General features: G+C 43.4%; 2 protein-coding genes across 2 annotated transcripts in view; both read right to left on the bottom strand.

The window, feature by feature from the left end:
- scube1 (signal peptide, CUB domain, EGF-like 1) overlaps nucleotides 1-10,213 on the bottom strand; it is a gene marked incomplete at its 5' end in the record, with an annotated part of 114,014 nt that extends 103,801 nt beyond the window's left edge. Inside the window, 2 exons of the mRNA XM_083999783.1 lie at nucleotides 7,722-7,844; nucleotides 10,126-10,213. Coding sequence (XP_083855909.1) covers nucleotides 7,722-7,844; nucleotides 10,126-10,213 — 211 coding nt within the window. The remainder of the gene's footprint in view (nucleotides 1-7,721; nucleotides 7,845-10,125) is intronic.
- The window catches only part of mpped1 (metallophosphoesterase domain containing 1), a gene marked incomplete at both ends in the record, with an annotated part of 263,390 nt that overhangs the window by 218,599 nt on the left and 32,435 nt on the right, over nucleotides 1-12,356 (bottom strand). The window lies entirely within an intron of this gene.

The raw sequence follows: 12,356 nt of genomic DNA, 5'->3' as shown, positions 1-12,356 counted from the left end.
AAAGAAACCGAATGTGTGCTGCCTCGTCCGCTTGTGCCGACAGCAGCGTTAATAAACCACAACAAAAGCACCCCCCCCCCCGCCCGCATATCTGCTGATGTTAAAAAAAAAAAAAAAAAAGGGCCGACAATTCGACAAAAAGTCGACACATGGGCCTCGACAATCGACAATCCAAATCCAGTGTCGTTCCCATCCCTAGTATTTACCTCGAAAACGGCTCTGTTTCGTGGATCAATTTGCCAAAATGTTGAACTATCCCTTTAATAATGTGATAATCAGGACAATCCATGTTCATGTAGCTTTCTTCACAAGAAGAACAGTAAAAAAAAAAAAAAAAAAGGCTAAATATAGATATTATGTGGTGTTATGTGCAATTATCTGCCTGACCCAGAACATTGAACTGTTATTTTGTAGATTGTGCATTTTTGTACATCATTTTCTGGCAGCTCTTTGATGCTTAGCTCTCATTGCTATGGCGTTAGAACAAAGTGCAGCCAGAAATATTCATCACTTGCTCTGAATTCAATGATTTTCCTGGGAAATATTTGTGAAATGTGAATGTTTTAGAAAAGTTTTCAAGAACTGTACATAGGGTCAATCTCTAATAGAGTCCCAATCAAAGTGTTTTAACCCCTGAAAGTGGTCCAAGTCTTTTTAACATTGAGTACCTGCCAATGCAAATGCACACAGCTGCAGCTGTTAGCCCGAAGCGGTCTTTCATTACTGTTAAGAAGTTCTTCACAGAGAAAGAAGCAAGGAGTCGAATAAAATGCAGTTTGGTCCAACCTAAACAGCCGAAGATGGTTTGTCCCTGTCCTCGGATACCTTACTCCTACCAGCAGCAGGAGATGTGCCACAGATAATATACACAAACTGAATGACATGGCCCATTCCATAAGGGGTCACTGACTTGGATGCAGTTACCAGATCTCAACTCAACTGAACACCTATTGGAGACTTTAGACTGACAGGTTGGGTAGCCCTCATCAGACCTCTAGATCCTTTCGCAAAATGGTCCATTTCTTCAATAGATCTACGTTACCCACACTTGTTAATGGGCCCATTTTCGATAAATATATCGTTTTGTCTCTATCGTTATTTTGTTATTATTAGTGGTGGTGGAAACGCTAGGCGAGCCGACCAGCGTTTCTTTACTTTCGGTTTCGCGGACGCTGCCCGGCGGGTCATGAGAATAACGCCGCCGAATCGCCGTTTATGGTCAGAACTACGACGGTATGTGATCGTCTTCCAACCTCTGACTTTAATTCTTGATGAATGAAAACATGAGTCTGTCTTGCGCCGATCAAAGAAATTCACGGTGCGCGCGGAGGCTCATAAATGTAGTGTGAAAACACTTCGCTTTTCCAAAACTCCTCGTTGTCCCTTTAATTTGTCACTTATCTAAATACCGTTAATTCTCAAATAAAAGCCAAGTCTCAAATAAATGGGTTAGGTTTACAGGTTTGAGCAAATAAAAGTCATTCTCAATTAGAAGCCGGGTCTAAGTCTATTTTCTTGTGAAGTTCTTCTGAATGTACAAAAGTCCACGATCGCTCGTCTGACCACTTTCTAGCTGTTTATTATTATTATCATTTAGATTAAATTAATGCATGCTCTGGATCTGTCTATTTCCTTCTATTCTTACACTTTTAAACAGTAAGAATAGAATGATTTGACAATATTTTCCATCTTTGCTGAGCATAAGATTTGTCCAAAATTAAATAAGCCTGTCCTAAACACCTGTCCTAAATATAAGCCGGGTCAGTTTGGCAGTTGCGGTATATCTAATATCATAGTAAAATTAACGACTAATCATTATATTGTGACAAAAAATAACTTGGCTAGGTTTATAGAACGATGATGGTTTGGGTTAGACAGGAAACTGTGTCATGTTGGCCTTTCCATCCTCCATACTCTGACCTTCTTCATCACCTGACCTCCTCCTTTGTTCCCTTCATCATTCCTACAGCCACTAGGGGGCACTGTCATTGTAATTTGCTGTGTAACGACTGATTCTGTCCCCACATGACCACTGAAGATCGCATAACAATAAAACCACAAAGGCGGAGTCTCAGAATCTGACTCTTTGCATTATTTGTCTGCAGATACGCTCATGCCAGCTCAGTTTGCCTCAACAACCCCCCAACCTCCTTCTCGTCTTAGACAGAGGTTTCATTATTCAGCTGATTACATCTCCCAGCATAATCATCCAAAATCTGGCGCCTGTGTTATAACCACAATAGAACTGGTGAAAGTTCAGTGGGATATTCAGACGTGTCATAGCAGCGAACGCGTTGTGGAGCCTGCGGCCTATAGAGCGGAGAAGGGGGAGGGGCTACAGAGGCCTGGGAAGTTCACACCTTCACGCCGCTTCTGTTTTCCTGGCTGCAGGCCCGACCCACGCTGACTCAGGTGACATCACACTCACACACTCTTTTCCTTTTGTGAACATTCATTCGTGGCAATGTTTTGCAATTCATTTGACCTAGAATGTGTTTTTTTTCTCACCTATGCTCACTGTGGTAAAACTAAATCTCAATATTTAAAGCTTCTTGATTGCAGTAAAATAAACAGGGGGGAAACAGACTGTGATTGACAGCTCTTGTTTCCATACCACATGTGATTAAAAAAGAAGAAGAATGCACTACATACTGTATATGAGTGACTGGATCTTTGGATTATTTTAGGCTAAAAAGATACATTAAAGGGATAGTTCACCCAAAATTGAAATTTCATTATCTACTCTGGGAGGTTGGGGGCTGGGAGAAGTTTCAGAGTCCTCCGTGGCTTCTCTGAGTTACAGGGGGTCTCGGTGTAGCAGTGCATGTCCATATAACGGTTGCAAATGGATACCAACTGTCTTCGTAACAAAAAGACACACCAAAAAACATCCAAATACCTCCATGCTGCTCGTATGTAATGTCCGTCTTGTATTGAAGCCCCAAAATGCGAAATTGTCCCGAAAAAAATTAAATAAGTCTATTTTTCAAGCTTGTTTGTAGCAGAAGCTCCTCTTCCTGGTTCGTCAAATTTGGACGAACCGGGAAGAGGAGCTTCGAGAAGCTTCCGCTACAAAATGAACTTGAAAAATAGAGTTATTTAACTTTTTTCGGGACAATTTTGCATTCCGGGGCTTCGATACAAGACGGACATTACATATGAGCAGCATGGAGGTATTCGGATGTTTTTTGGTGTGTCTTTTTGTTACGAAGACAGTTGGTATCCATCCACAACCATTATATGGACAAATACTGCTGCACGGACCCCCCCGTAACTCAGCGAAGGCACGGATAACTCTGAAACTTCTCCCAGCCCTTATGAGGGTGAGTAGATAATGAGGAAATTTTGAAATTTCAATTTTGGGTGAACTATCCCTTTAAATAGATACATGGTGCTAACAATGACTTAACAGGCCCTTAGGATTCTGAGGAGACATCCTTAACTGTGTCATATTATTCAGCTGCGAGCAAAGTAAAACAGATGAATATGAAAATGATATCTATCTCTGAGGGTCACCAGGTCTCTCACTAGCACTTAACAATCCAGGAATATGGAGCATGAAGAGTGCATGCCGAGGTCCCTGAATAAACAGGTGCTGATAAGATGACAAATGGGACATAACACTGTGGATAGATCATACGTTTCCCAGCCAATCCACACAATCACCAAAGACTGTGGAGTAACAAGCTTTTGTCAGGCCTTCGGTTTCATCCAGTTTCTCATAATCCACTGCGTGTTTTTTTTTTCTAGACTGCTGAGTGATTCTTTGCTGATGGGGAGTGATGCTGAGAATAGAAAAGCAGAGACAACCTGTGGGATGCAGAGATCGAGCGAGCGAGTGGTGAGCACAGAGGCTCTGCTGCTTCCAGGTGCTTCCAGGAATAGCAGAGCTGCTAATGGCACTGGCCGGCAAAGTGGCCCGTAATGCCTGTTGATGGAAAACACAGCTGGCCAATTACGGCAGCCCATATCTAATCACCGAGGTCAGGGGTCAACTCCTATCCACCATCCGTCTTCATTTGGCGTCCCTGTCACAAGCTGTTGCCTCACCACCAGAGGGAGTGCAGATAGATCACAGCGCACGGCGAGGAGACGACAGCGCACTACGAACACACAAACACACACACACACACACACACACATCTACACACACACAGTCTTGCCTAAACCTAACCTTAAACTGACCTTAAAACACAGTTTAGGTCATGGAGACGAGAAGATAAGTCATAATTTGACGGTAAAAACAGATTTAGATCAACATGAGCAATACCTGAACATCCAAATTGATGGTGATGTAATAAAATGCAGTTGACATTCTAGCTCCATCGTAGCAGAGTACAGCTCCCACACACACTCAGACATACACAGAAAACACACACACACACGCGCGCACACACACAGATTCAGATGCTGGCCTGGGTGAAGTGATGTAATAAAAAGCTGCTGGCAGGACGCGTCTGCTCAGACAGCAGCTTTATGAGAGGAAGATCATATTCCTGAAAAGCCCGAACCTTCTGTTGTCTGCTCTCCGAGGACAGAGGAACAGTTGTTATTCAGGACGCCTCCTTCGCAGTGTGTGTGTGTGTGTGTGTGTGTGTGTGTCTGTTCAACGTAATAAATCACACGCTATATGGAAAACAGAAAAGACAACAGAGCTACGTTGTCGGCATATTCTGAGGGATTTTAGTTTACACCATCAATAATCCTGTACATCTAAAGGGTCAGTTCAAACAAAAAATGACATCACTGTGTAGTCACCGCTGTATACAGATGGTAGGAAAAAAAGACAGAGAGCTCATGAGAAGTTGTGTTTGTGCTATAAATCCACTGTAATGAGTGGAAAATGTTCGGCAAAGAGCTGAAGTCATGGTGTCCCATCCGGGCTGACCTCTGTTCCACCAGCTCCTGTTACAAACACGGAGCGTGTACCTGTGTTTTACTGTCTGACAAATTGGCTTCCACTGCTGGAGTAACTATAAGAAGTCGGCCATGTTAGCAATGAATCAACTATTAATAGAAAAACAGAGCAGATACAAATGTGAAAACAATGTGACAATGCTGCTTTAAAGGGAGTTTCAGGTCACTGTTGAACTGTTTTCACTTCAATTTCACTGATCTAGCAGTGTCATTCAGCGGCTAAAGGGACAGATGTTTTCCATTAGGAGCTGGTGGAGACCAAACACAGAGCTAAAAGAGAGGGAATGTGGCATTTTCATCACATGGAGACAAACACAGCTTAAAGATAGAGTGTCTATGGCAGTGGGGGCCGGGGCACCCTGGGGGGCCACCAGGCAGGGCCGTTGCTTGGAATTCTGGGCCCCTGAAAGAATACTGAAGTGGGCCCCCTCTTAGAGTAGCCTATGTATTATCATTTTTTTGTTTATTTTTCTGTTACTCTATGCTCTTGACGGTGCAAACAACCAATTATCATTATGAGTTTGCGGGGGGCTACTATGGCAGGGGGTTATTCCTTGGAAAATAAAACGTATTTCAAAAATATAGCATGATTTCTGTCTTTGTTTTGATGCTGATGCAGCATTACTATGAAGATTAGTCAAGATTACATGCAGAACTATAATTTAATCATAGAAAGATTAGGCAACAGGGGGTTTTGTGGCCCCTACTGGACTGTGGGCCCCAAGAATTGTCATCACCTTTCTCCCCTATGCAACGGCCCTGTGCCAGAGCGTGCTAGGGGGTCCTCAGCAAATTGGAGGAAAGATAAGAACAAATGCAAACAACAAAATAAAATTGAATTATTATATTTTGAGCATTATTACAAAATATAATTTTAACATCACATATCAAAACCTTATTTGCCATGCTCACCTTTCTAATTGCCTGCCAGTCATAATACAATTCATGACATCATAAACTGTTAGTATTAACCTGGCGGTTTGTGCCTGACATCAAGTTCAAACTCTGTGGGTTTGGAAAGGGGGTCCCTGGCCAGAAGCTAATGCTGTTCAGGGGGCCTTGGCATGGAAAGGAGTGATTGTCTGTTTAAGCGTATGATACTATATGTAAATGTCAATTAAATTAATAAATGAGAGGATATTTTCCCTAGTTCTTAAACAATTGATTTTCTTTTTTATATTAGCTTTTTAGCTCTAAAAACAAACATTCAAACCAACACATCCCTCTCTTCTGTCATGTGTATAAGTGCATGTGTCATCCAAGTTTGCAAATGCAAATGTAGCATCACTCACAGAAAGGAAATCTGTCTTGTTATGTGCAGCAGAGCGTTACAGTACATGGGAAAAGATTAGAGAGTTGCATCGTGTGAGTTTGCCTGTGTGCACGTGTGTAATAATCGTGTGAATGAGGTTGGATTCAACATGACAGATAAAGACAGGGAGTGTGTATCTGATCTGTGCAGTGGGCAGGCTCCAGCTGCGGTGTGCTCTGAGGCTTAAGTGAGCAGAGGTGTGAATGCACAGCCAGGCACTGCCCCTGTTTCACCCTCACACCCCGGCTCCATCAGGATGTTGCAATCAAGTGTTTTTTTCTTTCTTTCTTTTTTTTTTTTTTTTTTTACTTTTTTTGATCCGAGTCCACCTTGGGTATGTGGTGATTCGGTTCAATTCAATAACTGCTGTTAAATATGTATCGGTAGCAGCGGTAGCCTGCTTATGAGCTATTTGAGCCAAACACAGAAAGACCTGATTCAAGACTATTATCTTAAATGGTAAGATATGAATGAAAGTGGGAACTGGTCTTGTTAGGGTTTGGATTACACAATCAAAACCTTGACTGAGCTGAAGTCAAATCCAGCATTTACCACAATACTCCGCTGTCAGCCATCCACATCAGTCTCATTTTCTGCCTCACTGACTAAAAGACACACTGGATGGAAAATGGTATTACCCAGTGAGCCTTTGGGTTATGTTTACCTTGCACCTGTATCACCTAGTTTATATAGTTGTTCAGGAGGTTGATGGAGGCCTCAGTGTATTTTAAAGGGATAGTTCAACATTTTGGCAAATTGGCCCATTGCCATAATCCCTATATTTTTAGGAGTAGGTTCGTTACCTTTAATTGTCGGTGCAAGCTATTTTTAGAACGGCGGAGCAGAGCCATGAGCTGCTCAGAGCTATGCTATACGGAGGCTAATGGGATTTCTTGGTTTCCCTCATCAAACTCATCACCACACTATGAGATAATGTTACGAGACGGAGTTGTCTTAAATTCATGCAAAACCCCTGATGTGTATTCCCATCGGAGACAGCTTTTTGGTAAGCAGTCTCTGCATTTGCCTTGAAACCAACTCTGTCTCATAACGTTCCGTTATTATCTCATAGTGTGGTGAATGTATTTGATGAGTTTGATGAGGGAAACCAAGAAATTCCATTAGCCTCCGTAGCGTAGCTCTGAGCATCTCACGGCTCTGCTCCGCCGTTCTAAAAATAGCTTGCACCAACAATTAAAGGTAACGAACCTACTTCTAAAACTATAGGGATTATGGCAATGGGCCAATTTGCCAAAATGTTTAACTGTCCCTTTAACCAAATTACTGTATGCTGATATCCTCTCACCATGTCACATCTGTGTTGAGCTGCTAACCTGTCCTTCTCCATATCTTTGAAGCCCCTAGCCTAGGTGATGAATTGTGGGGATAAAGGTTTCAGTGGGAGAGGAGAGGAGAGGAGAGGAGAGGAGAGGAGAGGAGAGGAGAGGAGAGGAGAGGAGAGGAGAGGAGAGGAGAGGAGGAGCTTGCTTACCTTCACACTGCTTGCCATCTCCCTTGTAGCCCGGTTTGCAGATGCAGTTGTAGGACTTGGGTGTGTTCTGGCAGAGAGCATCGATGTGGCAGTCGTCCGAACCCTCAGCACACTCGTCTGCATCTGCACATGACATCGAACATTAACACCAAGTCACAGAGAGTTCAAAAAAGCCCTGATGTTGGGTGTGACACCTCCGCTCTATCAAAGTCAGCTGGACCTACAGTATATATTAAGATATGACCGGTCTGTGTTATCATGTGAAGGACGGACACGACCGAAGGCGTCCAGTGGCCTGATAAGTAGGCTGAGACCTGGTTTTTACTCCTGCATAGGAGTCTCATGCAAGGGGCTTACGCCTTTGTGAGAATTTAAACTCATGTGCTGCATCGCTCTGCAACTACATCACCAGGGTTTCCATGCGAATAAATGTTACTTTTACTGAAATGACAGCAACAAAGAAAAGAGAGAAGACATGGCAGGAGGTGGTGTATGTCCACTGAACTGACAGGAGAGGGTTATTAGAGGGAGGGTGTATTTTCTGTCCTTAAGCAGACCACCAGTTGTAGCAGTCATCTGGCTACCACATCAATTAAACCAGGCTTTTTTGTAATATGATAAACATAGCCACTGAGGAGGCTGGCTCAGCTGCCTGCCCTCGGTCTAACCCTCAACATGAGGATTTCTCTCAGGTCTCTTGCATCGATGCTGCAATACCACGTAGTTCATCCTGGTCTTTGATTGACCTGGTCAAATACGCATCTTACCTATAACTGAACTGCTGACAATGGGTCAAACAATTTGAAGGAACCACAAGGTCAAAAAGTATAACAGGAAACAGCTTTTGTAAATTTGGAGTTGAAGTTTTTCCAGTTTCTTATCAGTGCAGTTAGTGATGTCCAAATTTGCCTTTTTTTTAGTGCAATGCAAATATATAAGCCTCTCCAGATCAATCAGCCCCTCATCCAAAGTGTCAAACAGCATCACCAGCTCTTTGTGTGACTGTGAGAAAGAGATGTGAGGTCAAGGTCCAGCCTCAGACACATGCAGAGAACAGCCAGTTTAACGGCTCCCCGATTGATCAAGTTATTGATAGAGGGGTCGGTCACATCTGGGCCTGAATCCTGGGGCACGAGGGCCAGCTCATTACACACACACACACACACACAGAGGCAGAGAGAGAAAGAGAGAGAGAGGGATTCTGGTTCAGGGTGATCGGGGCTCTTCTGATCACCCCGGCTCAGCTTTATAATAAAGGGAATGAATCAACAGCAGAGCCAGATTTACAATGAAGTGTGAGAGCAAGAGAAACTACAACTTCAAGTTTTTCATTTAGTGTTTGATGAGGTGAAATGTTCACTTTTGCATCTGCTTCATGAACCTGAGCCCTCCTGCATGCTTTTTTTTTTTTTTTTTTTTTTTTTTGCCAAAGCCCTGCCTGCATGGTGGCTGCCTGTCTCAATATTGACTCTTCACCCATTCACAGCAGTGGGAGGCTGAACAATGTGCTGCTGCTGCTGCTGCCGGGTCGATATCGGGCCCACGCTGCCTGCCTGTTCCTCCTGGGACTTTGACGTCCCTCCGAGACAACCACCCCCCCACCCCCACCCCCTCCACAACCCACTTACACACACACAACCTCCCTCCTCTTCCTCCTCCAGCTCCAGACAGGCCACCGAACCGGGAGACAAGATGCTCTCCAGCGGACTGCGCTCCCACACCCACCCTAGGTCTCTCTCTCTCTCTCTCTCTCTCTCTCTCTCTCTCTCTCTCTCTCTCTCTTTCTTTAGCTTCCAGACGGTGAAGCATGAAAACAGTCAGTCCTCTCACACTCTCACACTTCAAAGCACACGAGTGCTTAACCCTGAGATCAAGCTGCGGTTTCCCATTGAAATTGACGTTTGCGCGCAGGAAACAGAAGTTAAGTCCGTGTGGCTGGTAAACCGACTGGAAATTCATTTGCACATCACTAATGCCACTGAGGTGAAGAACTGTGACATAAACCAGAGTTTTAACTATTTAATAAATCAAAGAAAAAACGTAATAAATAAATAAATAGAAATAAATCCCTCTTTTATGAAAATCCCAATCGAGTCGAATGAGTTTCCAGTCTAATAAAGTGAGTTTTCTTTTCATGCTCTTCTAATATCCCAGCAGATAAAATGTCATGCATTATAACAGTATGAAAAAAGAACATGCAGGATGCCGGTGGTAGTAAAATGACAAGTTTAAAGTGGCCCGGTTGTGTTTCATGGTGTTTTTAAGTGTCATTAGAATAAACCCAGCAGTTTCTCAGTCATGTGTTCCCATCACTGAGCCGGTCAGACTGAAACCAGCCCAAAGGTGCGTGTAAATGGTTGACAATAAAAGCAAAAGACAGTTAGGAAAAAAGGGGAGCTCTTACCTGCGAGTCCGACATTCCCCATCACCCTGCAAGTATTTATGAGGAGGATAAACAAACAAACGTCCCGGGAAAAACAAGCGTTCCCCATGCTGACAGACGGTGTGAGGATTCAGCAGGGCTTTTTCTGGGGGGTTTGGACTGTGCGTGTGTTGTGTGTGTGTTGTATGTGTGTATGTGTGTGTGTATGTGTGTGTGTGTCTCTCTGATACGAGAGGAGGAGGAGGAGGACCGCTTTTGGTGGACTGGCAGAGAGAGAGAGAGGGGGAGAGGGAAAGAGAGAGCAGGAGAGACAGGGGAGGCAATCCCAGCCCTCTGATTGGCTTGTTTGTGCCAGTACAGAGAGAGAGAGAGAGAGAGAGAGAGAGAGAGAGAGAGAGAGAGAGAGAGAGAGAGAGTGTAGCCTATACTCAGCTACACAATATGTGACTGAGACACATCATTAAAACATCACTGAATGTGACAAAGTATGTGGAAATCACACACATACACACATATTACCCCCATGCTCTTGTCCTGAAATTCTAATAAAGAACATAACAAACTAATTCCCATCATAAGAAACCCTATCTGAGAAGCTGGGGTCAAGGGGTCCCCAGATAAATCTTAAGAGTGACCAGAGACAATTTAATTTGCTTTTGTTTTTCTGACATCATACCGTACAGCATCAGAAGCCATTGTTGAAGCACTGTGCACAATCCTGAATTATTAAAACAATAAAACCGTGACACAATAACTGACATCCAGCAAATGGGGTTGGGTGGGTGGGTGGGGGTATCACAGTTTAGGAGCATTGGTTGATCTCTGGGGCTCAACTCGAGGCACAATGGGTCGGGGGAATGTGTTTAAATGCGCACTCGCTGGGGGCCACATGTCACCAGCAGGATAATCCAGCTATGTCAAGGGTCACCAACTATCCATTCATCTCAAGGATTAAAACACTGTCTAAATAGAATAATAATACTGTGGTACCTCTCATGGTTTAAGTCCTTCTAAATGAGCTAACAGTTCAATAACCATTAGGTTACTCACTGTTGCCCCCATCAGCCAAACCAAGGAGCCCTGTCCTGGAAGTTCAAGGACCACAGTTTAGGTAACTTATTATGTGCAATAGTTAGCTATGATTTCATTGAATGTAGGTTATATAATCAGTGATAGCCTAGAAGTTTTTTTCTTTCTGGGATGCAGTGAGGAAAGTTGTAGCTACAGTCTACAGTCTTTGGCAAGATTCTGGTGATATCGCACATATCCCAAAAGGGAGTGATAACACAATATATTGCAATATACTGAAATAGGCTCCTGTAAGTGAGGTACTAAAGGCTATACTGCAACCCCCCCCCCCCCCCCCCCCCCCCCAAAAAAAAAAAAATTGAATTGCAGAATCTCAACACACACTATGCAAACACAAAACAAAAACTGTTTATTGCTGTATTCAGAGAGCATTATATAGCCTAACGTCCTACAACATACATATCCTGCAATCTGAACAAACAAAGGAATAATATGTAGCCCACCTCATTTAGGATTTTAAAAAAAACCTCATAGGCCCCTAGGCCTAGGCTACATGATAGGATAAGATGGACATTAAGAAATACAAATTTATAAACAGTGTTAGGCTATAAATGTAATAGGCTATATGGTGCATAGGGCTATACAAAATCCACAACAGTAGGCTATTCATGTAATCTGAACTAAAGTTTTGTGTTGGTTTGAAGGCAACAGAAAATCACTGTGTAAAATATCGCGATTATTTAGGCTAGTGTATCAATTAAGGCACCTAATTCACAGCTGGTTAGTTAGTTTTGTTTGTAGGCTAAATGAGTTTTGTTAAGTTAAGAAAAGTGCACTATGAATAAAGTTTTGGGGTGCAATATAGGCTACTACACACAGTTATGTAGGCCTATGTGACTACATTTTCCGGGCAACAACAATTAAACACGCTTGTGGTTGAAACTTTATGTTTCAGCCTCCTCAGAGCTCAGACAGGCTCCGTCTATGAGCCGAGGAAGTCCTGCTGCAGAGAAATGAAACGGCGCCATCTGCTGGACGAGCTCCGTCAACGTCTCTCGGTGACGTCGGCCCCGCCCACTTTCATACGTCCCCACTTCTGTCCAATCACAGAGAGATGTCGAGGTGATGCCTTTAAGTGCAACACATCTTAAGCGTCGGCAGTGCTGTGTTTGTTAATAGGTTTTCTCGGCTCAGTGTGATGCCAGTTATCCCTTCCAATGTGT

This window comes from Trachurus trachurus (assembly GCF_905171665.1).
Source record: "Trachurus trachurus genome assembly, chromosome: 23".
In the NCBI taxonomy this organism is placed as follows: Eukaryota; Metazoa; Chordata; class Actinopteri; order Carangiformes; family Carangidae; genus Trachurus; species Trachurus trachurus.
This window is presented reverse-complemented; position numbering and strand designations above follow the sequence as displayed.